Raw genomic sequence first — 27,759 nt, 5'->3', positions numbered from 1 at the left:
ATCTCTCATATAGATGGTGAAAGCTGATTTTGTCCAAATGAATCTTTTCTGGCAGTTTCATCATCTCTGACTGCTCTCTGTTGATTCTTCGTGCTCGTGTGTTTTGCCCTGCTGTTTCCAAATGTGGCTGATTCCTGAGACTCCCACTGCTTGCTTTCAACCCTGTAGGTGAGCAGGCAAACTTCTGGCCCAGCTTCAGAGAGACTTTGAACCAACTTTACTTTGCAGTGGGATGAGGCGCTGCTAGGTGCTGTGCCCGGTGGGGCACTGCGGTGGGTGCTGTGCTGGGTACTGTGCTGGGTGCTGTGCTGGGTACTGTGTTGGGTACTGTGGTAGGTACTGGGCTGGGTACTGTGGTGGGTGCTGTGCTGGGTACTGTGCTGGGTGCTGTGCTGGGTACTGTTTTGGGCACTGTGGTGGGCGCTGTGCTGGGTACTATGGTGGGCTCTGTGCTGGGTACTGTGCTGGGCGCTGTTGGGCTGGGCACTGTTGTAGTAGAACTGAGCACAAAGCCCTGTTGGCTTTGACTCTATCTGCACAGGCCCTTCCTCACCAGTCCAGCAGATTCCTCCTGGCCAGCTTCTGGAGGAGCTGCCAGTGAGGGGCCCCCATAGCATGGTGGTACCTCTTCTGCTTCTCTGATGTTCTCTTCTTAATCACAGAAGCCTGGCCTTAATCTAAAGAGGGCTCAGGAGCTCCAAACTCCTGTATTGCTCACGCTTCACATCCGACTTTCCAAGAAGGGAAAATGACCTTATATTGAGCAGAAATGGTGATCTGTAGACTTCTGTCTACAACTGCCAAAGACTAGGGGATTTCTCAGACTCCTTGTGTGTTGAGGGCAGGTGACCAAGTGCATTGACAGTGCATCACCTGGCGTCCTTTAGACAAGCACAGCTGAAGGTCATTTGCTTAGGCTCCTTCTTATTCTTGGCAGTGGTGATGGTAGGGAAATACTACTGTTCTACTATTTCAGGCAGCCCAGTATTCAGTCAAGCCTAGGAAAGCAAAGGAAAAAACAAAGAAACCAATAGATCATGTTTTAAAAAACCTTGGTGTTTACGTTTTAAGATCTCAAGAATAAAGCCTACAAAGTGAACTTGATTCGTATTTAATTAAAGATGATTTTCAACAGTTCTAGTTTGATATTCTAGTAGGAACATTTATTACCTAAAGTAGGTTAATTCTGTATTGGAAAAGCAGTTCCTAACATTAGCCACCATTTTGGATTTCACCAGGGCAACTTTTGTTATCTTGATTTCAAATGTGCTATTGATAGAGGTAATACAGAAGTGACATGAATATAGAATTTGCTGGACTTAGTATTTCTCTTTTTGACTATTTCAGGAGAGACCTTTTTTTCTTTTTCTTCTTTACTTCATTAGTCAGCTGTTTTATTAAATGTGTGACATCATGCAAACTGCTTAATATATCTGAGCCTCAGCTGGTTCCCCTTAACTTGGAGATATTACTAGTACCCTACCTTATAAGACTGTTGGGACAATTTGTGAGGATTAAATCCCTCAAATCTTGCAAAGTGCCAAGCACAATGTTTGTCACAGAATAAGCCCTCAGTAAACGTTCGTTAAGGTAAAATTTTCCTTTTCATTCATATCTAAACATTTTTACATTAGCACATTGACCAAATATTAGCCCCTTAGCCCAGGAGGTTTCGGGGTCATGCACTATGCAGATCACATGGAAAGAAAAGAATGTGGTAACAGTTTCTGTTGACAGACTTTTTCTAGCAAAACGCATACTATTGTTATGTCACTTGTGAATGATTTATGACTTGTGATTCTGTCCTTAGGATCCCATCATTTTCTTTTTTTTTTCTTTTTGCCATCAAATTGCCACAGTTGGGAGTATAAGTTCTTGAAAGAAGCAAAGAATACCGTTAAGGAATTTGATACCAATTATTATTGAGTGTGCATATCTAAAACATCTAAGCAGATTATATTAATATCCATGAGAAAGTAGAAATATTTATGATAAAATAATAAATTAGGCTGCTGTTCCATGTTGAATTTAATGACTTTATGATAGTTGCAAAAATAGTGCCTGGAAAATGTCTCTGCAGGACATGGAGAGATGTGTGTGTGTGTGTGTGTGTGTGTGTGTGTGTGTGTGTACACATGGGCAATATTGGCACTGCAAGAGAGGGAAGAAAATTTAAGTTTCTAGTTTTTGCCATTAAAATCATGAAATGAAAGAGAGGAAAAGAGAGAAAGGAAGTGCTGATATGTATAACACGAGGATGAGAATGGTGTGGCTATGATAATATGACACAGCCTCACATCAGGAGTGATACTGAACCTACCCTGTACATATGAGAAAATTCAACTTTATGGAATTCAATTGCTAGAAAAGACAATTCCAAAATAAAGAGAACTGTGCAAGTGGAAAATGAAATATCCCTTTGAATGATACAATTGCATTTAATAGCTACAAAAGACGTGACCTAATTTTATGATACTAACAGTCAGAAATGTGATATTTCCTCTGTCTCTTTGGAGAAAGTGAGGCACAGCGAAAGTGTTAGGGAAGCTGAATAGAGAAACTTAAAGGTTGGAGGGTTGATAATGGTACCAGCGTGACCCTTGCCTGTTGGGAAATAGTCACCTTGGCAGGTGGTTTGTCAACCTTCTTTCTATCTCTCTGCTTCTCCCCTAAAGTCCTCCTTCAGGACCCTGGTATGCCACAGATGAGACCACCTTTCCCACACTGCCTGTCTTTTCCCCCTCTCCAGTTTGGTGTAGAGTTCTGAAGAAACTCTGTCCTAAAGATTCTTATTCTAATAAGCGATCTTCCTGTGTGTCTTATTAGCACACTTACTGATTTTCTGAGCTGTCGAAGGCTTTGTACCTGGCTTCTGTTCTTCCATTGAACCCTAACTCCTGCCACCATCATGGGTTTACCCCAGTATCCACCAGAACTTACTTCTAAGTTCTTGTTGCCAGCATCTTTAAAGCCAACCAAAACTTGCCCCAAACCTTGCCAATACCTAGAAGTGCCCCATCCCCTCAGGCCCTAAACCATCTGCTGTCTCCTGCTCTCTCTCTCTCTCACTTACCCTTTATGTCTATTCTTTGACCTGATTGAGACTGGGATCTCTTGCCCCCTTCCTTTTCTTCTAAACACACGGCTTCCTTCTCTATGACATCACGTTTTAGGTCAACAGTCTCTTGCTAGCACCTCTGGCGTTCAGCCTCCCAATCTTTTTTCCAGCCAACTGCCCTGCCTTAGTTGCTCCTACACTGCCTGCCATATATTTGTGGTCTCCAGTCTCAGCCAGGCCCTCAGTTCTGCTCTGCTGTGCTTTTAGTCTTTCTGGTCAGCCCTTTCCTATCCGCTCCTTGGTGTCGCTTCCAAACCTCCCCGCTTCCCTCAAGGTTCCTACCCTGCCCTCTCCCTCCCAGCACATCAGTCCTCCTTCCTACACGAGACCATCAGGCATGAGCCGCTCAAGCCTTCCTCCCCAGGACTGATGGGTCCTCAGCCCCATATTCACTGTAGCTTAAAGCTGCAGTGTTCAGTTCTGTAGATTCTGGTTACATATGACCATTTAAGTTTAAATTCATCAGAATTTAAAATCCATTTCGTTAGTTGTTCTAGTTGCATTTCAAGTGTTCATATGGCCAGTGGCCACTGAATTGGTTGGAGTGGCAAACCTTAATGTCGTACAGAAACCTTGATTGGACGGTACTGATTTAGACAGACTTCTGCTTGTGCTTTTGGTCCTCCTCCTGTCTACTGTGGAACGCTTTCACTGTTTCTCATCTTTCAATTTCTTTTTTTTTCTCGCAGCTTCTTCTCGGCCTATAAAGACATGTAAGTTTCTCCCACATAAAAAAGAAAAATCCCTGATTCACTTTGTTATAAAGCAGAAACTAACACACCATTGTAAAGGAATTATACTCTAATAAAGATGTAAAAAAAAAAAAAAAGAATACTCAAAAAAAAAAAAAGAAAAATCCCCAAACAAAATAAAACAACCTTCCTTTTGTCCTACACATCCCTTTATATAGTGCTTTTTCATACTCTGAAGCTCCTGAAACACACACATACTCATAGCACATGATGACACACACACACACACACACACACACACACAAATCCTCTGTATTTACTGTCCCCATATACTTACCAGGCAGCCCACTGCAATAAGGCTTCTGATTCTAGCACTGCAAATTGCCACCAAACAACCTACTCATTGCCAAACCCAATGGATTCTTTGCAGTCCTTATATAACTTGATTTCTCTGTGGGTTTTGTAGTTGAGTTCTGTCCTCTCTCCATCTCTTCGGCCATTTCCTTTGGTCTCCCTTGAAGTCTTATTTCCCTCTGCCTGCCCCTTTGATGAGGATGCCCCATAGTCTTTTGTCCCTGGTCCTCTTTTTACTTACATGTTTTTCCATTGCCACATTGTTGATGGTTCCCTGCTCTCTGGATCTCGACCAGAAACATTTGTGCCATGTACAGGATATTAATCTGAATGTCCTACACAGACCTTAAAGTAAGCATATTCAAAGCTACACTCATTGCCCCCACCCCCAAATCTGCTCCCTTTAATGTTTCCCAGTCTTAGTGATTGGAACCACCATACCACCATATTGAAGCCTGTATATTGTTTGATATTCTTTTTTCTCTTTCACCTCTTATATTTAATCAGTCCCAAAGCTCTGTAGACTCTACCTTCTCATGATATCTTCCCAACATATCATGCCATTGGCATCTTTTGTCTGAATTACTGCGTTAGTCTTTCTGTTATTAACTGGTCTTTGACCTGCCTTATTTGCCCTTTCCAATTTATTCCCTGCACTGCTGCATGAAGAATCTATCACTGCAAAGTATTTACTCACCTGCTTAAAACCTTCACATGGTTTCCATTGCTTCCAAGATAAATCCCTTTGTCTGGTTCCTATCTTCCCCATTCTTATTTATCACTACCCACCACCCCACCCTTATAACTTTTTCATTTCCTATTTTGTTCCAGTCAGTTTCAGTAAAGTAGTTTCATCATGCTAATCATGCCATTATAATTTACTAATCTTGCATATCCTGCACTTGGAGGAGCTGTAAAGTGTGTTTACACCAAATGAACTTTTGACTATAGTAGGAGCTTGTTTTATATTTGTTCCAGTACATATATACTTATAGATACACACACAGTGGAATAAAAAATTTATGGAAACAATATTTATCGTTACTATATGTGATAGCTTTGGTATTTTAAAATCGATTATATTCCATTAAAAAAAAAATGCTGATCTTGACCTCCATGATACTGTGATTTATAAGAAATGTATTTGGTCCTTCAGATGACCAAAATGTATTTCTTATATATACTCAGTCTTTGTGCCATTTCTGGCTCACGGCTTTCAGAACACTTGAAATTTCCTAAGTGTTGAGAGCGATAAAGGTGTCTTTTGTTATGTGAATGAGGTGACTTTTGGAAGCACCTAAGCATGGAGCTGGTTGCCATTGGCACCAACCATGAGATTAGAGGGTTGGAACTTTCTGTCCACTTCCCCCCCTCACGCCCCCATTATACCAGACCTCTGGGGAGCTGCGAGGGGCTGGAGGTGGAATCAATTACCAATGGCCCATGATTTAATCAACCATGCCTATGTGATGAAGCCTCCATAAAAACACAAAAGGACAGGGTTCGGAGAGCTTCCGGGTCAGTGAACACATGGAGGTTTGGGGGAGTGGGGTGGTGTGCCTGGAGAGGGCATGGAGCTCAGCGTGCCTTCCCGTGTACCTTGCCCTATGTGTCTCTTCCTTCTGGCTGTTAAGTAAAGTATTTCTCTTGAGTTCTGAGAGCTGTTCAAGCAAATTAATAGAAAGCAAGGAGGGGGTCATGGGAACCTTTGATTTATAACCAGTTAGTCAAAAGGACAGGTAACAGCCTGGCCTTGCAACTGATCTCTGAAGTGGAGGACAGTCTTATGAGACTGAGCCCTTTCATTGTTCAATCTGAATTGTTTGTTAATGTGGGGAAGCCTACACACACACACACACATACAACACACTCACTGGAATAGGGTCTAAGAACCCTTGCAATCTCTAAGCTTATTTTACTGTCTAAAAGAACCCACACATTAGAAATAAGATATATAGATATAGCGTTGCAATCCCAGTTGATCAGGATAGCCTGTCTGAATAAGCATTGGAGGGAAGTGGAAGGTCATGTGAGGATGTGAGGTTTGGGGATGCTGTAGACATTTGGGAAGCATTAAAAGAGCACCTGTAGTTTCTGGGAGACCAATGTGCGGAGTGCAAGTGAAATACAGAGTAGAGATGCAGAGAAAACCTGGGTTCTCGGTACTTAATCAGTTTTATCAGTTTCATGAACCAGTATGTCCAGCCCCGTTTTTTTTAATGGGTTCTGGGTATTGTACTCCAAAATGTCCTAGCTGATACAGACTTCACTAATGTGAGAGAGGGAATAGTTTTACTTTCACATTTATATTTTCTAATGTAATTACTTATAACATTTCCTAATTCTTTCATAGTACTAGGATATAACAATGCTTTCTAACCCACCCCTTTAAAAAAAAAAGACATAATGGAATACATAGAAAATGATCATATTTTTATGGCATTTTTGGGCAAAGGGTTTCTAAAAGTTCTAAAATTTTGGAATGGCAAAGGTATAGAAATTCCTTTGGTTTGAAGATATCAAAGATCATAGGGAAGCTTGCTGGAAAATTGCTACTTAAAAAAAAAGTTTTTAGGTAATTTAAGGTATTTCTTGGAAGTTGATTTCTGAGTATTTGTGAATAACCTCTCACACAGCATCGAGTACAAACAAATCTGCCATTGAATGAATTCCTTATATAAAGTTTGAGAACTAGCTTGAACTTTAAAATAGCCTATAAATATACTATATTTAGCTATAAAACTCACAATTACTAAGGTTTTAGGAACTATGGTGATTTATATTATAGCGTACTTCTATCAATTTATTTATTGATCATATAAATAAAATATCTGAGGCTCATGTATTCATATCTGGTAAGTTTGTGGTTTTCAGAATAGTAGGGAATACAGTGTTTATTTCATTCAAGACATAATTTATTGAAGTAAAAAATTCTCTAAAAAATTGGATACAAGGTATGTAGGAAAAGTTGCTGGTTGGATGGCTGACACATTTTCTAAAAATTAAGGCAGTTGTCAAAATTGCCTAACCTTAGGCATAAGAAGATATTAGTGGAAAATTCTTCCAAGCTAATAAATTTGTTCAAATGCTCTAAATTAAAACTCAATCAGACATTTGTTATTGTTTCCCTTTCAGTGAAATAAATAATTCACAAATATTTTGAGCATTTGATATATTTCCAACATTGTTTTAAACACAGTGGGATATCAAAAGATATCTGGTTCTTGCTTACAAGGAGGTTATGATCTATTTGCAGAAGCAAGTTACACATGGACTAAGCAGTAAACCCATGATCTTCACAGTTTTCTGACATGGTAACCACACGACACTGAAAACTCTGGAGGATTGGTGTGATGTAATATTTCATGACCCAAAAGTTTATTAGCACTTTTGAAGAACTTTGAGGTATAGATAATGATAGAGCCATTTGCTATGAGGCTTGAGAGCTCTTTCTCAAGTGTCAGTGGGTGAGTGGTGAGTCATTAAGTGGTCATGGAAGGATATAGCGTTAAGTGTTCTGTAAGTGAAGAGGAAGGAGAAGTAACCAATGTGGAAAACCCAGCGTGACCTTTTAACGGATATAAGCTGGGTTAAAGGATGAGCAAGGGCATTCCAGACCTTAGGAATGGTGTGAACAGTCTTGACTTTGTGAATGCTGTGACATATATGGAAGAGAATAGACGGGCTGTTTGGACGTGAGCCAACATGGGGATAAACTGCAAGGATTAAGGAAGGGACTACAGTGCAGGAACTGCAATCCTAAATTCTTTCTTTTACTCTAATGTTGAATATATTAGTTTTAGTCCTCTAGTCTTTGGAACATATATATTGCTTTATAATCGTTTTTAGGGCTTAGAGAATGTTAAGAATACACTTGCAGATTGATAAGGAATGATTAAGAGAGTCTCAAAACTCAGAGTTAGTGATGCTGAAATTATTGTTATGCTCTGTTTCTCTTCTGGCTTTAAATAGTATCTATTATTTTTTCTCTCTACAACCTGCAAAGCGCCAGGGATATGGAAAAAACACAAAGCACAACAAACATTTGTTGAATTAATGCATCTTTCTTGAGAGCAGACATTATATTTCTTCTTTTTTGTGATTCTCCATGACTCCTATATGGCATTATGCACACAGTGAACATCCCATAACTATAAAGTATTGAAGATGTTTATGTTACCAAGAAACAAACATGACTGAAACCAGTATTACTTGCTCAAACTGTCTAGAGCATTCTTTCATTCATTCAGCCACTCAGTAATGGGTACATTCACAGGACCCTTCACTAAGAACTTTTAGTCTGAGGGTGATTTTATGCCTTTTACAGGCTGGCCAACTCTTACTGATCCTTCAACTCTCAGCGCACATGTCACCTTCTGTTTTAGCATTCCAGACTGGGTTAGGTGCTTATCCTTTCATAACCGTGTTCTCTAACTCTATGGCAATTTGCTCCAGACGGTGCTCCACAAGAGCAGAAGTGAGTCATTCACCTCTTGGTCCCTAGTACCAAGCCCAATACCTTGTTTATAGATGTCACTTGATGAGAGTTTGTTGAGTAAATGTTTGTAGAACAAATATAATCTTTAAGGATGGTGCTGTCAGATATATGGCTTTGAATTGGCAATTTGGCTTTTAAGTATCACATTCAGAAAACTAACTGAAAAAACAGAACTGCCACAGTTATAACAGTTTGGAGACAAATGTGAGTCAACAAGGAAGAATAATTAAAAAGTCACAAAAATGTGATATAAAATATAAGATGAAAAGTACCATTAATAAACTATTCATATTATGTGGGTATGTACATTTTTTATTGCGGCAAACTTTTACTGTGTATCTAGTAATTAAAATATAATTGTTAATGAAGAGGTGATGTTTATTCAATGTATGATTTAATAAAGACTGTCTTTTTAAATAACTAACTTAAATAACACTCAAAAATTTATTTTGACACTCTCAAATCAAATAAGTAATGATTGTTATCTTTAGGCTACAAGTGGAGACTGATTAGGTTTAAAATATTTTTCAAAAACTTAGCAGTGTTGTTTGTAACAAATAAAATGGAATCCACTAGCATGTCCTTATTTATTTGATTGTGAGTTTTCCATCCCCACCAGAACTTTTTGAGAATAAATAGAATCTACGTGTAAAGTAGAATTTGCTTTATAATCAGACATGTGCCTTTACACATTTGGAAGTTAGAGACAACTCACAAGTCTTGGATTGGGTGAAGGCAATGATGCCACTTCATCCTCAGAACGCAATTTGGAAGAGCAGTTAAAACAAATGCAAAATGAGGGGGAAGACTTAGCACAAGTGGATTTTTGTCTCATGAGATTCGCTGAAGTGTGTTATTTTCCCTAGAAATGCCTTAGTCCCAGCTTGTGCTTGTCTTAATTTTCTCCACAGCCCTCGCAGGGTACTTTGCATATTAGTAAGTATGAGCTGACTTGAATTGAATTAAGCTTGGTGCGATCCAGCTGCTCTTGAGGCAACTGGCACCCCAAAGGCATGGAGATAGAGCAGTCCTTTTCAATAACTAATCTGTGGAACTATTTCCTACTCTATGTAAGTCCTGGAATTCTTACAGACAGTCACAAAGTGTGGAAAATGGCTGGATATTAAAGCAGGACGTTACAGACCTACTAAGCCAGCCTTGTCAGATTTCTCTTCCCTTCACCCCGAAGTAGGGTATCAGGAGTTAAAACTTCAGGAGTTACGCAAAACTCTAAGCCACATCTACTCTTACATTCTTGGGATTATTTGGGTCAATAGTTTGTCTTTCATGTGGTGTGTTTACATATGGTTGGAAGTGGTGAAGTCATTTTCACTGAGAGCATTACAAAGTAGAGAGTCTGAATGCTACAAAGGGGGGTGATTGTTATTCACAGTCAATCAAGAGAAACAACAATTGAATCAGGAGTTGAATGGGTAAAACAATGTAGAGTTAGTGTTTTGTGAATTTTGTGTATTTAAAAAAAAGACCTAGGACATTAAACCAAAAGTAAACCAACTGAAAATTGGTAGTTCTTTTAATTTTATACTCATTTAATTTGTGGACTAATTCTTGATGCATATGTTTAGCCAAAAGTTGAAAAGCAAATACAAAGATCAAATTTCCGCCTCCACTCCCCACCCCTAAAGAAGGACATTAAAAGTACTTAACTTACACATTTTACTGGGTTGATTTATTTAAAGCTCAGTTGACCTAAATGTTATAAAACGTCTACACATAAAGATGTTAGCAGGTATTTTTATATGGGCAAATCCTGAATATGATGGAAATGTAATTTCAACTTGGAACATACAACTAGCAAATTTAAGAATAGGAGTTTGCTTTTTAGCTTGTTGTGGAAATAACACCATGTCTTTGTTTTCAGGTAACAGGGTGAAGTCACTGCCAGAGCTTGACTTCCTGCTATGAAAAAGGTAAGGTATGAAAGAAAGGAACAATCCCAGTGGAAATTCCACCATAAGATCACATACCGACCAAATCTTACTATTTAGTATTTCCACTTGTAGACTAGATTTTATTTGACATAAATATATCAAAAAATATGTGCTTTTAATTTAAATTTCTTTCTTTCTGAAAAACAAAAGGCAAGGCATCTGTTCTATAAAATGAATAAACTTAGAGTTTGCTAAGTACCATGTCTTCTAACTGTGGCGTCTCTAGGGTTTATTTAATGTGGTTCATCTTCAGGAAGTTGCAGAGTAATGAAGAGTCTTACAGGAAATAGTGACAGTTTTACTGTTATCTTTAGGAAAAGTCCCACGAAACAAAGGAAACCATTTTTAAACTTAGAATTTTTTTTTTAAGCTCAGTTTAGGATTGTATAATAGAGTAAAGCATGCCTATTGTTTGCAGTTATTCCTTTAATAATAATAATTATCACACATGTTTTGGTGATTAGTAATACCATTGATATGGCTCCCTAAAAACCTCATGAATTTTAGGTAGGTTAAATTAGAGTTGTTTTTTTTTCCCCTTAAGGCTTGGAATAGATATTTAAAGACTTGTCCAAAGCCACATAACCAGTTAGTGGCAGAACTGGTGCTAAGGACAGGTTTGCTGACTTTAGCTCCATCTCCATTGTTTTGTTTTTTTCTCATTACTTCATCCTATCTTATTTAATTTACTATGGGGAAATATATTCTGAGGAAAATAAAAATAAATGGAAAAGAATAACATGAATTCTAAATTAAGGCTGTTGTTTTAGTAATTTTCAGCAACCTGGTTTATTTCATTCCCAGGATGTTAATGCCCTGCAGTGGCTGCTGACATGCAGCAATGAGGCTCCAGACTTGGGCTCAGGAGTCAGGCACTTGGGTGGGGCTTGTTCTGCCCCTCACTAAGTGTGAGAGCTTGTGTCTCAGCTGCCCCTTTGGAAGATGGAGAGCATAGCAAAACCTACCTTTGGGGGGTTGTTGTGAGAATTCAATGAAGTATAGTTTATTTAAAGTATTTATAATAGCATTGATGTATATACTAAGTGCTCCCCACATGTTAGAGACTTTATATTTACTTTAATAATTAATATTACCAAGGAAGATGAAAGATTCATTTTCCCCAATTAAAAAACTAAAAAAATTAGGGATCAAGGGGAAATTCACTTTCTGGAGAGGGGCTTCTCAGTGCTCCAGTGATCTCATAAGCATTGTTAGTTCACGGTAAGGGCCATTGAATGAGAAACAGAAGAATAATGTTTTCAATTAGTAAACATTTTATAAACAAGGTAAATTAGCAGCTTAGTTACTAAATTAAATTATCTTGCTTTGAAACTCAGGCTTTCTTCTAAAGAAATATTTGTTAAATAGACTAAGAAGTCCCTTTAGATGTGGCATTACTTCTCAGAATAAGCACTGTCAGGAATTCTGGGTAAATGTATTTAAGACATGGATTAAATATTCACTAAGTATATGAGTTTAAAAATTATAAAAGTCTTGGGAGTTTGTTTTAGAAAATCTACCAAAAGTAAGCACTGTGAAAGTAGTAGTTTAATTTTTGGTTCTGATTAGAGAAACTGACACTTCTTTTTTTTTTTTTCTCAGCCAGTTAAATATATATAGAATTAGAAACTGGTAAGGTTGGAAGAAAACACTTCTGATCATGCGGTCTTATGCTTTTCAAGCTTCTCACCATGGCACCTAATTACAAAAATGTAACCTATGAAAACCAGGAGGAGCAGCTATAGTTGTTTCAAGAGAGGGGGTTGGAGCTGGACTCACCGCTTCTGCAGAACTCTGCAAAGCCCGTGAGCGCACCTCCCCTTCAACAGGTGAGGAAACTGACTCCGTAGGCAATGTGCGCCTTACTCAAAGACACACTTTCAGACAGACAGTGGCGGAGCCAGTTCTTGAATAAATACCCTCTCCTCTTTTGATTTTACCCTATATCCTTCCTAGTAAAGGATCTATAAATTAGAGCCCTTTAACAATCCAGATCCTTTTCTCTTCTCCACTTTTATTATAGAGTTGTACTGACAGAAAGTCCATTTAGCTTGATATCAGCATGACGGGCATGTCCTTGGATCAGTGCAAATCCATCCCAATTAATGTTTAATTGATTAACTCATTAATATCTGCTAATCACCTGCTCTGTGCACCTACTGGGCGCCATATTACACCCTGGGAATATGAAGTTGATGAAAACGCCATCTTTTCCCTCATAGGTAGAAGAGGAATGTAGAGAGAGATGCATAAATAAATACTGTGTCTCTTGTAGTGGCTTAGCTAGAAAGTAAAAATTGTGTGAAAAATATTAATTCTTTAAACATTAAATATTAATCATTATATAATGCTCTGTTCATGGTAAATGCAATACTTATATACTGGAAGGAAAGGCAGGATTTCGATTAATTTTTATTAATTTATATTTTTATTTAGACTTTTTTAAAGCAAAAAAAGTTACTTTATTTTTAATGATTTTTTTTATTAAGTAAGTAATTTAGTTATTGCTGTGAGTCACAAATCCCATGGGCTGGATGCCCCCTGATCTCCGTTGGATGGTTAGGTCACTGATGAAGTTGAATAATGCTGAGGATGGAGGGTTCTTTCTTGTAGTCTAATCCTACACTGGAACCTGAACAGGTGGTAATGGAGTATAGATCTCCTGATAGAAATATATCTCCTTATGTAATTACTGATGGCCAAGGTCGCTGTTTATTCTAACTAGTCAAAGTTGCTTTAAGCCTAGAGTGGTTCCTCTCAATGATTAAGCTTGATCGATTAGCCATGATCAAGACAAAATCAAAGACTTCCTTTGGCAGGGAAAATTAATGGCACCAGAGACCCGTGCAACTATGCTAGGCCTTACTTCGGGATTCCTTGCCTTCTAGAAGCCTTGTTCATATTAAAGTTCAGAATTTTGAGGATCACCTAGCCCCTGTTACAAGTGCTCACCTGACTGTCGCTACCTCGATGTTGAATTGTGCTTATTTTTGATTGTTACAGTAAATCAGAATTTCTCTATTGCTTGCTATCATAGTAGGCTGCCCACCATACAGTGAATCCTCCCTTACTTTATTCTACCATGTCGAACAATGTTTACTGCTCTACCAACCTTAAGGAGGGTATCTGGTTCTCTTTTGTATCCTGATCCATGTATCTGTGCTTGCTTCTACCTGAAAGCTTACCGCACTAAGCGTTCTCTGTAATAACGTTTGTACTGTAGACTTTAGTTTCCATGATGGAGTCATTTGTAATGGACAAACCTTCCTGCAATAAATAACTAAAAAAGCTGGACAGAATATGTAAGATAATAGATTGAAGACATTGGAGAGCAACTGACATAGTCGGGACGCAAGGGTGGTTCTGATCCTTGAAGGAAGAGAAGCACATTGGCTGCACTTAAATTCTCCCTGGCTACCCCTATGAGAGCATTGTCTAAATTTTAGCACAGGTAAATGAAGTATAAGAAGAAAGTGGCGGGCTTCCCTGGTGGCACAGTGGTTGGGAGTCTGCCTGCCGATGCAGGGGACACGGGTTCGTGCCCCGGTCTGGGAAGATCCCACATGCCGCGGAGCGGCTGGGCCCGTGAGCCATGGCCGCTGAGCCTGCGCTTCCGGAGCCTGTGCTCCACAACGGGAGAGGCCACAACAGTGAGAGGCCCGTGTACCGCAAAAAAAAAAAAAAAAAAAAAAAAAAAAGAAAGTGGCAATTGTTATTGGACTAAGGAGAATGATATCAGACTTTGGGGCAAACAAAGTGGCTAGAACTAGAGGGGAAAATTTCTGGAAGGGAGTAAGCCTCAGAAAAGTAGCCCAAATATCTCCATATAAATTCTGTTCAAGTCAGTTGTCAACTACTAGTCTGTACATAAGCAGGACAAAGACCTCAAGAAATGTAGCACAAAAGGACATCTGAATGGCTAAACAACAGATCTCTGGGGGTATTTTAGCCTCATGACACCAGGGAGAGAGATAGGAATTCAAGTACAGGGGCGTTGGTAAACGACCTCAGAATCTCAGTGGAGACCCTGTCGGTCAAGCCCTAGGAGTAGGGACCTTACCCTAGGAAAAATGAAATACAGCAGAGCTTTAAATCAAGCTTAGACAGGATCAGTTGATCTACCAGCATTTTTTCCCTGAATTTCAGAAAACCCTTTAACTCTCTTTTAAGGACCATATCAGAGTCTCTGTGATACTCAGCAGTCAATAAAAAATTACAAGATGTCGGGCTTCCCTGGTGGAGCAGTGGTTGGGAGTCCACCTGCCGATGCAGGGGACACGGGACACGGGTTCGTGCCCCGGTCCGGGAAGATCCCATGTGTCACGGAGCGGCTGGGCCCGTGAGCCATGGCCGCTGGGCCTGCAGGTCCGGAGCCTGTGCTCCGCAGCAGGAGAGGCCACAGCAGTGAGAGGCCCGTGTACCGCAAACAAAAAAATAAATAAATAAATTACAAGATATGCTTTAAAGCCAGACAAAAAATAATGACCAAAACCCAAGAGAAAAAAGAAAATAAACCCATACATGATTTAGATATTGCTATTATCAGATAGGGACTTTAAAATAACTATGGTAAATCTGATCAAGAAAATGGAGAAAATGATGTACAAAACAGATGAAAATATAACTTCAACAGAGAATTGGAATCCATATAAATTAATCAAATGGACCTTCTTGAGCTGAAAAATACAATATTTAATATTAAAAACTTTGGATGTTTTGAACAGCCAGGTGAACACATTATTGATGAACTAGAAGACAGGTCAAAATAAGCTAAGAGAGAATGGAAACAGAATAGAACATAAAAGACACATGGTACACAAACTGACTTCTGAACTCACTATTCTCCAGAAAGAGACTTCATACTTGGAAGCTCTATGGATTGCTTTTTTCTAGACTATTGGATGCTACTAGAAACATACTTAGACATATCTAATTCCATTGCTGATTCAAAGCATTTGCATTTTCAAGGGAACTTAGGGAACTGAGAGATGCTTTTGTTAACCTTAATGGAAAATCTATTTCCTTTAAGTTGTATCTTTACCAAAATTTGACAACTTCTGAAAAGAGAACAGAGTACAAGATCTTAGGGAGTAGAAATAATCTATATCAAGTTTTCTTCCTAAAGGAAATAATGCAACGTCTTAAGAGTGTATTTTCATGTTTTAGTTTTTTTTTTTTCATTTTTATTCTAGTTTTTATTTCAAAACTATTTGGATCAGTAGCAGATCTCTGTCCCTTTTACTTTATCCTGTTTTCTTTGCTTCCCACTTTTGATCTGTCAGTGCTTGTGTTCTGTGCCTTTTTACTATATTAAAAGTCTATAAGGTTTTCCATTTCTGGAAAATTAGGCAGAGAGCAGAATTTTTGATCCAAGTCTTCATAATTTGCAGCATGAGAACTGTTTCGGTTGCAATCCATCTTTTATGGGTTTTAAACTATTTTTTCTTGAGACTTTTGTGCATTGCTTGTAGCCTACCCTGACACTGTTGGGGGAAAATAACATACTCTGACAGTAGTCTTACTGGTGTCTTGGAAAAAGACAAAAACGTGGAAGGCAGATTAATGAAGATATTAATGAAAAGTGGATAGTATATTTTATTTCTTTCTATTCACTGATTCTCAACTAAAAATTAACCAAAAGCCAATGCTTGGTATCATAAAACCTTGGCTATGTTATATATTTGGAAATGGCTTCTGACCTAGAAATAACATTGGGTTCCCTCCCACCCCCTACCTTTTTCACCCAACAGCCTCATCCCTTCCCCTCCCCCACAAATCCTTGATGATAAAGAGATTTCCTCTGTATACCCAATAACACATGAATCCAATTGCAAAGAACTGATTACACCACAACTCTGCCTAGTATATTGATACTATGATGACCCAGTTTCTGAGGCTAAGATTTTTTTCTTGATCATAAAATGCTTTCACAGATGTTAAGTCATTTGATTTTCTCAAAAATTGTGTGAGGTACGGAGAGTGAGTATTATTACACCTATTTCACAATAAGGAGACTAAGGTAGATGAAGTGACTCACCCAAGGCAATAGCTAGTAAGCTTTAAAGCCAGGACTCATGCCTTTGCTACTCTTCAGTGTTGACACCCTTACTTAGGAAGCTTGGGTGGAATGGTAGGTGGATGCTAGGAGCATTGTTATTATTGAAATGTTTTCATAGTATAAAGTAGGACTATGCCTACCTTAAATCCATGATAGGTATAGACTATATTTTGACTACTGTTCTAGCGCTAGTGGAAGAGAGATGTTCTACTTTGCAGAAGCCTTTTACAATATGAATCCCTAAATCCTTTTGGGAAATGGTAAAAAACAATAGTTTTAGAAATTTGTGCTGACCTTAATAAAGAGGAAATGAATACCCATAAGTGGTTTGACAAGCTCAGGAAAATGTTCTTGGGAATGTGCAATAATGGTTTGTTCAGATTAGATGACATCCTGAATCAGAAAGGACTTTGCAGATCCACAGTTATTTAAGGTGTGGACCAACAGGACGCCAAGCACTAAAGCATGTTCTGTGAATACTCCTAGTGTCAAGGTCATATTGGGAGACAATTCTTGGAGTGTCTTGGAGTCTCACATTTCTCCCTGTCTTATGAGCAAAGGAAGTAACTAACTTTATTCCACTCTATTATTTCCAGAATGTTTGTGCAGTGAACAGCCTTAGAAGATGTAGATAGTGTCTCCCTTCAGAGCAAAAGGCAGGCATGCTTACTGTCCAGTATAAAAGATTCAGGTTCCCTAAGCTCAGGGTCCTTCTCCTATAATGCTTATTGTATGTACAGGTGTCACCTGACCCTCTTTGTGTTGCCCTATGGGAATTGGCTCTCTGGGAACTAGTGCAAGAAAATAATGATATTCTGGCTACCGCTACTGCTGAGAGGAATAAAGTCAATTGTCTCTGACACAGGCATGTCACATATTCTTCCAGCATCTGTAAAAGTATGAATGTTAGTTTGCAAATAGCCTTCACCGCACAGTTCTGACATGTCTCAAGCCATCTCCTCCTCTCCTAATCTCTGTTCTAGTGCAAAAAAAAAACCACAACAAAAAACCACAAGACATTTTGAGTCCATGAATGTGGTTTTCTGAGTCTTGTGTATTTTTAGCAGGATGATTCTGGCATTTCACAATGAACATTGTGGAAACCAGATATGTAGTTGGTAGAGATCAATCAGCAAATCATGACACTGCAGAGAAGTTGGGGATTCTTAGATAATTCACAGCTCCTCTTCCCCTGCAGACTTCAGTCTCTTTAAGTCCAGCCTTGAACAAACCTGGGATATAGGTCTTCAGTCTGAGGAACTGCTTTTATTTTCCCATTTTATTACTCAACATATTTGGAAATTATCCTCATTGTTCCTCACCAGGCTGGATTTTCATCCTTAGCTCATTACTAGACTTCCATTTCTGCATAGCCCTCCAGTTCTTGGCAAGATAACTGTGTTCTCTCTCTTGATTTTTTATGATGGAAATTAACACAAAAAACCATCTCTGATAATATTTAAGATCATTTAAGATGGGGAATGTTTTTTAGCATTCTAGATTAGGTAGGGGCCAGTCATGGGTAAGAAAGTTCTCCAACCTTGGACTCTTCTCTTGTTAAAGGTTAATACAATTTTCTAAGACTTAATGCTGCCCAAGGACTCTGAGGTTCACTTCTGTGCCTGACCCCTTTTATTTATGCTCTCTGTCTTCAGGATTTGGAGCTTAGTTTGGGCCCATTAACTTACGGTATACTTTTTCTTCCACAGTTCTGCCTTCTCCCTTCCAAGCCCCCAGTAAGTCACCCATTTGATTCTGGGAGCTGGTCAACCCTGATGCCTTGCAGAAGCTCAATAAATATTTGTAGAATGATTAAATGGAGGTACTGGATCTTTTTTTGAGCCTTTTAACCAGAGCTCTTCAATCTAACCAGTACCTTGATTTCTCCAATAAAAAATACATGGAAAGAGAGATAATAATGCTACAAGTCATGCATAATATAATACCAATACTGGCCGAGAGCTTACCTTATGCTTGGTACCGTGCCAAGCGCTTTAGAACTATTGCCTTATTTAATCCTCACAAATTTACTACATGATTACCAACATTTTACAGATGTAAAAATGGGCACAGGGAGAGTTTGTAATTTTTCTGAAGTCACACAGTGACAGAACTGAGATTCTTCTACCTTGTAAGAGCCAGAGTTATTTGGTGCACATATTACATGGTTAAAGAAGAAAATTGAACGTTTACTTTTAGGTAAGGCTAACTTAAATCAGCCATAAAAATGTCTTCTTTGTCTCAGGATCAGGTAAAAGATCAGAGTCAAGCCAGAAAACCTGAACTTTGTGGAAAGCAAGCCATGGGTATTCTTGTCCAACTCCTCATTTACACAGCTCCCTCTCATATCAGTTGGGTGATTAGTTAATTTCTTCTTTCATTTATCCTAAGAATATTTATTGCAACTTGATTTGGTACATAGCACTGTTCCTAAGAATTCAGGCTAAGTGAAGAGAAGTAATTCCCCTTAGGGGAAGGAGAACATTCCTTGTGGACCTGCCTGAGGCCAGGAGTTTCCCCCAAAGAATTGGAAGAAGATAGCACTGTTGTGAAGGGTTGAGATACAGACTGGGGACTCCTTCAGTGCTTGTAAATTCCTGAGGGCAGGGACTGTATCTGTGTCTTTCATGGCTGCATCCTTTGTGCTGAGTACACTGCCTGACACACAGGAGTTGCTTCAAAACTATGGTCCAACTGAATTAAATCAATAGCCTCCTAGGATGTTTTTTTTTTTTTGCCTTAATCATTTTTTTGGAATTTTACTGAAGTTGTTGATTGGAAAAATTGGATACATTGGTTTATTATAAGTGTTCAGATATTAGATTAAACGTGACCAAGTTTCAGTTTCTGCTTTTTCTTTTTCTCTAACCAGAAAAGAACTTTGTCATTTACCACATTTCATATTTCTTTAGTACTGTATTTTGGATCAGGACAGTATTTCTTTTTTTTTTACTTCCAAGATACAGAAAACAATACTATAGATAAACTGCTCACATGTGATAAACTAAACTATGTAAATATACATAGTCTGCTAGGTTGGGTCATATGCAACTGACAATATTTGGGAGTTTTTGACCTTTAGTGGTTAAACTTAATGGATTATGCTTTATTTTCCTCTTCTTTTTTTTAAATAAAACAACTGAGATGCCTATAAAAGAAGAAAAATTTCTCCACAAAAATTTCTATGGCATTTTCCAGGTTGGTGTACTTCTGGCTATAATGAAAGATGTTTGCATTTTTCCTTTGCCTTATCAGAATTCTTCCTAACTGGATGGCCTGTGGCACAAACTTACTTTCCCAGCTCTAACTATTATGTGAATGTGTGCTGGATAATTTATTTCATATTATTTGAGGCCTTGTGAGTATTATTAGAATGAGAGGAAACCATGAAATTATGGGTTCTTGGTTCACTACTTTAACAAATATTTACTGAGAGCCAACAAAAACAATATTTACTGCATGAGCGGAAAACGAAAAGACACAGTTCTTGCCTCCTTTGACTTTATTTTTTTACTTTTTAAATTTTTTGGACTAATATATGCTATTTATTGGACAATTTGCACAGCACTGTGCTACACATCACATACATTATTTCAACTGTTTCTCATGGAAGCCCTATGAGGTAGATATTGCATCCATACCTTACAGAGAACACAACAGTTTCAGAAAACTAAGCTGCCTGCCCCTGATCACACTGCAAGGGAGAAGCCAAACCATAATATGATCCTAACCTGTCTCACGCACAGAGTACAACCTGGCAGGGACAAAACTTATCTCCATGTATGAAAGATCCAGGTTTTCAAAGAGAGGTAGAATCACTTCATTTTATAACCACATTTAGTATCAGTGGCATCAGTGTCTGAAAAAAAGGTCTCTAAACCATTCTTCCAGTTTACTAATTCTGCTAAAATGTCAGAAATGGCATCATCAGTGAAGCTGCCCATTAGCCCTCTGGAACAAAACATCCAATGAAATGGGCCTTTATTTATATTTAGTGCAAATTACACTTCCAGGACTTTAGCTTGGAGCTATCCCCCTGCACAGATATGTAAGCAGATTAAATAAATTATGGTATATTCATTTAGTAGAACCTTATGTAGCCAAAAAAAGAAAGAGGTTCTTTGTTCCTTACCTACGGATATGGAATGACCTCCACTGGGGAAAACACCATATATAGTTTGCTATCATTTGTATAAAACACCCCCATACATGTGTTTGTTCAGGCACGAAATCTTTCACAAAAGGATATAGGAAACTAGTGAGTGCCTGAATCCAGGAAGAGGAAGTAGGAGCTGGGGGACAACACAGATCACTTTGTATTGACCCAGGGGGAAAGTTATGTATTTAAACTTTTTTTCAATTAAAAATAATTATGGACTATTATACATTTGAAAAATTACAAGAGTAATTTATGGTTGCAGAAAGAAAAACACAAAGTCTTCTTATGAGAATCACTATAAGTTATAATGTAAATACATTTTTTTAATGTAAAAAGGCATGAAATTTCCTTTATAGACAACTTCTCATTTATCTACCATGTAGTGTCAAATGCGCCTGTAATCCCATGAAATAAGTATGATTCTTATGAGAGAATAGAGCCAGATCAAATGCATCATTAAGAAAAAATATGCATACTAGACTATGAATTCTACTGAGGACAAAGGCCATTACTTTAAATACTTTAAAATTCTCCAGTTCCTGATAGGGTTCTCAGAACAGAGTTTCTTGGTTAATGAATAGCAAATTGATTTATTGATTAAATTAGCAACTATGGAGCTTCCTGACAACAACATAAAATTAGTGGATAATTCACCAGAAACTGGCTTCTAGATTTTCATTTTAATTACTACTTTGAAACAACATAATTTAGTACCAAAGGTTTAAACACCCAACATAATTGCTAGACTGTGAAATCAGCATTATTTATATCTCATCAGCTCTACAAAACTCATCAATTTTTCTTTTGAAAACGGTAGTAGAAATCCAAAAGAATAAGGGAGAGACTGCTAATTTAAGGTCATGTTTACTAATCTAGCACCATAATTCCATTCTCGGGACCTCCCAAGTGGCCAGAAGTAGGAAGGGAAGAAGTGAGGATGTTTGAAAAGTAAGGGTTGTTCTTAACTTGTGGCCCCATTTGTGCTGTAAGGCAATACAGGGTCTAGCAAAGAAGAAAATTGCTGAGGCTGGAGATGAAAACAAAAGCTTTTGGTTCAGATGGTAAAGGAGGCCCTCAAGAACAGTAGAATCAGTTTATCCAGGAGGCAGTGCTGGAGTCGGCCTCATGAACTAGGGGGTTTCTTCTTGGTGTCCACGTCCTTTTCAATTTCTTCAAGTTTTTTAGCCAGGTTTGGTATGTCATAGCTCTGAGCCAGATACTTTCCCACCACGTTGCCAAGAGTAAATCTAAGCAGGAACTGGAGCATGTGTCGGCAAGGAGGGCTCGAAGGGCAGCTGCAGCTCCGTGGGCCATCCGAGGCTGCCTCACCCGGCATGATGCCTCCTTTGACTTTATTGTTTATGGTTTCTATTGTTTATCTCAAAGAGCCTTGTAAATAAATATAAAATTATAGTTGTGATAGGTGCTTTGAAGGAGAGTGCGTAATAATATAACTGTAAATACTAGGGGGAATGGGTCAAGTTGGGGACGTCAGGGAGGATCTTTCTGAGGAAGTGAAGGCTGAGCCAAGGTCAAGTACAGTTTTTACCCGGATGAAAGGAGACCAGCAGTGGGGATATGAAACAACACAGTCCAGTTCAGTTCACTGAATGTTTACAGAATGCCTACCATATGCCAGACACTATGATTAGATGCTGGGAAATAAAAAATGAATGAGACATGGTCTTTGCCCCAGTAAATTACTCACTATCAGGGTTTCATCTTCATGCAATTGATTAATGAGGAGAGCCACACCGTATGTGTTTGTTTTGCTTCATGTAGTTTGAGTTTCCTTTGTGTCAGGATTCCCTCAGCTAGCCAAGTCCTTCTGAAGAAATCAAACACAGTCTTTTTGTCATGGAATCAAAGTTTAATAAATAAATATACATAGTCTTCTAGAGTCAAGTCCAGCAAGGCTATTCTAGTCTTTACCATCAATTACATGTGGCCTCACAGTGGAGCTCAGGCCTGTTTCAGACCCGCCAACAGCACGGCACCAGGAAGGGAGCCTGACTGCCACCAAACAAGAGACCCAGTATTTCTTTCTTTCTGTCTTTCTTTTTCTTTTAACATCTTTATTGGAGTATAATTGCTTTACAATGGTGTGTTAGTTTCTGCGTATAACAAAGTGAATCAGCTATATATATACATATATCCCCATATCTCCTCCCTCTTGCATCTCCCTCCCACCCTCCCTATCCCACAAATTCCCATACAAATTGTGAAATTTTTTGTTCTAGTTCTATAAAAAATGCCATTGGTAGTTTGATAGGGAGTGCAGTGAATCTGCAGATTGCCTTGAGTAGTGTAGTCATTTTCACAATGTTGATTCTTCCAATCCAAGAACATGGTATATCTCTCCAACTTTTTGTATCATCTTTAATTTCTTTCATCAGTGTCTTATTGTTTTCTGCATACAGGTCTTTTGTCTCGTTAGGTAGGTTTATTCCTAGGTATGTTATTCTTTCTGTTGCAGCCATAAATGGGAGTGTTTCCTTAATTTCTCTTTCAGATTTTTCATCATTAGTGTATAGGAGTGCAAGAAATTTCTGTGCATTAATTTTGTATCTGCTACTTTACCAAATTCATTGATTAGCTCTAGTAGTTTTCAGGGAGCATCTTTAGGATTTCTCTATGTATAGTATCATGTCATCTGCAAACAGTGAGAGCTTTACTTCTTCTTTTCAGATTTGGATTCCTTTCATTTCTTTTTCTTCTCTGATTGCTTTGGCTAAAAATTCCAAAACTATGTTGAATAATTTGGTGAGAGTGGGCAATCTTGTGTTGTTCCTGATTTTAGTGGAAATGGTTTCAGTTTTTCACCTTTGAGAATGATGTTGGCTGTGGGTTTGTCATATATGGTCTTTATTATGTTGAGGTAAGTTCCCTCTATGCCTACTCTCTGGAGGGTTTTTATCATAAATGGCTGTTGAATTTTGTTGAAAGCTTTTTCTGCATCTATTGATATAATCGTATGGATTTTATCCCTCAATTTTTTAATATGGTGTATCACATTGATTGATTTGCGTATATTGAAGAATCCTTGCATTCCTGGGATAAACTCCAATTGATCATGGTGTATGATGCTTTTAATGGGCTGTTGGATTCTGTTTGCTAGTATTTTGTTGAGGATTTTTGCATCTATGCTCATCAGTGATATTGGCCTGTAGTTTTCTTTTCTTGTGAAATCTTTGTCCGGTTTTGGTATCAGGGTGATAGTGGCCTTGTGGAATGAGTTTGGGAGTGTTCCTCCCTCTGCTATATTTTGGAAGAGTTTGAGAAGGATAGGTGTTATCTCTTCTCTAAATGTTTGTTAGAATTCGCCTGTGAAGCCATCTGGTCCTGGGCTTTTGTTTGTTGCAAGATTTTTAATCACAGTTTCAATTTCAGTGTTTGTGATTGGTCTGTTCATATTTTCTATTTCTTCCTGGTTCAGTCTCAGAAGGTTGTGCATTTCTAAGAATGTGTCCATATCTTCCAGGTTGTCCATTTTATTGGCATATAGTTGCTTGTAGTAATCTCTCATGATTCTTTGTATTTCTGCATTGTCAGTTGTTACTTTTCCTTTCTCATTTCTAATTCTATTGATTTGAGTCTTCTCCCTTTTTTTCTTGATGAGTCTGGCTAATGTTTTATCAATTTTGTTTATCTTCTCAAAGAACCAGCTCTTAGTTTTATTGATCTTTGCTATTGTTTCCTTCATTTCTTTTTCATTTATTTCTGATCTGATCTTTATGATTTCTTTCCTTCTGCTAACTTTAGGGATTTTTTGTTCTTTCTCTAATTGCTTTAGGTGTAAGGTTAGGTTGTTTATTTGAGATGTTTCTTGTTTCTTGAGGTAGGTTTGTATTGCTATAAACTTCGCTCTTAGAACTGCTTTTGCTGCGTCCCATAGGTTTTGTGTCATCATGTTTTCATCGTCAGTTGTTTCTAGGTATTTTTAAAATTTTATCTTTGATTTCTTCTGTGATCTCTTGGTTATTTACTAGTGTACTGTTTAGCCTCCATGTGTTTGTAGTTTTTACAGATTTTTTCTTGTAATTGATATCTAGTCTCCGCATTGTTGTCAGAAAAGATAATGATACGATCTCAATTTTCTTAAATTTACCAAGGCTTGATTTGTGACCCAAGATATGATCTATCCTGGAGAATGTTCCATGAGCACTTGAGAAGAAAGTGTATTCTGTTGTTTTGGATGGAATGTCCTATAAATATCAATTAAGTCCATCATGTTTAATGTGTCATTTAAAGCTTGTGTTTCCTTATTTATTTTCATTTTGGATGATCTGTCCTTTGGTGAAAGTGGGGTGTTAAAATCCCCTACTATTATTGTGTTACTGTCAATTTCCCCTTTTATGGCTGTTAGCATTTGCCTTATGTTGGGGTGCTCCTATGGTGGGTGCATAAATATTTACAATTGTTTTATCTTCTTCTTGGATTGATCCCTTGATCATTATGTAGTGTCCTTCTTTGTCTCTTGTAATAGTCTTTATTTGAAAGTCTATTTTGTCTGATATGAGAACTGCTACTCCACCTTTCATTTGATTTCCATTTGCATGGAAGTTCTTTTTCCATCCCCTCACTTTCAGTCTGTATGTGTCCCTAGGTCTGAAGTGGGTCTCTTGTAGACAGCATATATATGGGTCTTGTTTTTGTATCCATTCAGCCAGTCTGTGTCTTTTGGTTGGAGCATTTAATCCAATTACATTTAAGGTAATTATGGATATGTATGTTCCTATTGCCATTTTCTTCATTGTTTTGGGTTTGTGTCTCAGTTCTGCTGTCTCATTTCATTGTTTTCTTACTTTTCACTCTTCTTTGCAAGGACTCACAAACTTCCTTTATAGTTAGTGTCAATATATTATACTATTAAGCCTCTCTCGTCCTGGCTGCAAATCCTAAACACTTGTTTTCTTTTCCTGTTTTTCATTATTACTATTTTTTTTTGTTTTTTCATCTTTGAGGATTGATTTGTTAGAGGGCAAGTAATATTTCTAAGGGGACTCTTAGATATTGCATCGCTAAGTGACTTGTCCAACTTCACAGCATGCCCTTGATTATGGAGCAGTCAAGTAGAAAAGAGGAAAAGCTCCCAAATTTTCTTTCTTGCCTGAGTATGCATAGCCAATATTGCACAGATTCAATAAATATGTTAACTAAATGGTGGAATATTAGTAGTTTGGGTTTATCAACTAAGAAGTTTTAGTTTAAAGACTGTAAGAAATTATGTTAGAGACAACAGCATTAAGTGGCCTTTTGGGTAATATACCTCTGTATTCACAATCCATGAAACTTTTGAGACTTTGCTTTTGAAAATTCAGCCTGTGTTCTAAGAATTCCACACTCTTCCTGTGAAGAGTTATTATCAACCCTGTTGATGAGAGCTGTGATTTTTGCTTAAAATTTCTAAATGAATGTGGTGAATGTCTAGCAAGTGTCTGTCTGTCTAGCAAGTCATTTGTGCTATCTCATTTCCAGATTATTTTGTAAAAAGGAATTTACATGAGTACCATTTTACCCCTTGAATAACTATGTCTGCTAATTTATTTTCTGGAAGTTTTATTAACAATATACTGCAGTAATGATCTAGCCCAAGACGTTCTTGTATCATTTTGGAGCTAGTTGCTCGTGATTCGTAGCACGTTGGACATCCAAGCTGTGGTTAACTGGTGGTCAAGTTAGGAAATTCTGTTTCCATTAATTCTCCCTTTCTTAGCCCAGAACACCTCTCCACTCATTTTTTTCCTTTTGATTCGTCATGCTTATAGTCACTGCTTGGTGTTTTCAAACCCAAAGTAGACACAATGACATGCTATAATAAGTATTGTTCCTACTGCACTTCCAGCTTAGCTAAAAACAGGAAATACAGGCCATTTTGTGGAAAAGCTCACTTTTGTGATATTTCTAACCCAAGAGGTTCGGTTCAGCTTTGGTTGAGTGTCTGAACTTTTGGCTTCTTACTTACAGTAAACCTTCTAGCTTCAGAATTTTAGCACCATTTCTACTTATAAGATTATACCTTCTTTATTTAGATTATGCTGACACATGAATCAGTTTGCTTTGAAACCATTTTTATTTAATATGAGGAGGTACTTGTAGCTAAAACGTGTACATAAGAAAATTGTGTGAACCATAAGATTTAAAGCATAATAGTAGAAATAACCTTACTTCCCATAGTTTCAAGACTTTCCTTACTCATTTGACAGTTTATTTAAAGTGGGTCTATTATTTTAAGGCTTTACCCATTAAGTGAACATTTGATGCAGAAATTTACTATGTAAAATAAATCCAGAAGCAAAAAATGCTAGATTAGGTAAAGTAGTCAGACAATTCTTTTGGTAAGGAACACCAGGCCCTACCAGAAAATAAATCTAAATTACTTCGCACTTAAACAATCAACCAATTGATTTTTAGTAACCCTAGGAGGCAGAGGGAGTTTAAAGTTAGAACTTCATGTACACTGTATTTTTTTCAAGATCCAGTGAGGTAAAAGTTGAATTGGATAGATTAGCAAAAGAAGCCACATAAGGTTACACTTATGTGATTCCAGGAAAATGGGGTGGCCTTGGGCAATTCATTATGTTATTTTTCAGTGTCAATGAAGGGCCTGAGTTTTCTTGGTTTCTTCCATATTTGTGACTGGGGAGATTGGCCATAATGAATCAGATGGATTGCATTGTTTCATTCATTCTCTTCTGACTTAGCCATGTAATGTGATCCTACAAAACGTTCATCATGGTTTTCAAGCATGATAAATGGTGACATGAGCTATAATTCCAGATTGAGTCATTAAAGTTTATTTCATTTGCCTTTGTGAGATACAATTTGCTACATTTCTTTTTCCACCTTTGATTTAGTTTTAAAGACAAGTCATCTCAAGGAAGGGAGATGAAAAAAATAATGTCAAGGAACATGGAGGTTAGAGATA

General features: G+C 37.9%; 1 protein-coding gene across 1 annotated transcript; it reads right to left on the bottom strand.

The window, feature by feature from the left end:
- Positions 1–21,954: 21,954 nt before the first annotated feature.
- On the bottom strand, positions 21,955–22,098 carry LOC309971942 (short transmembrane mitochondrial protein 1-like; the record flags this gene model as incomplete). Its single annotated transcript, XM_082855379.1, has 1 exon — positions 21,955–22,098. The coding sequence occupies one exon, from the start codon at positions 22,096–22,098 to the stop codon at positions 21,955–21,957; it is 144 nt and encodes a 47-aa protein (XP_082711505.1).
- Positions 22,099–27,759: the final 5,661 nt, after the last annotated feature.

This window comes from Leucopleurus acutus (assembly GCF_964270905.1).
Source record: "Leucopleurus acutus genome assembly, chromosome: 15".
Taxonomy (NCBI): Eukaryota; Metazoa; Chordata; class Mammalia; order Artiodactyla; family Delphinidae; genus Leucopleurus; species Leucopleurus acutus.
The sequence above is the reverse complement of the archived record's forward strand: the minus strand, read 5'-3'. Positions and strand labels throughout refer to the sequence as shown.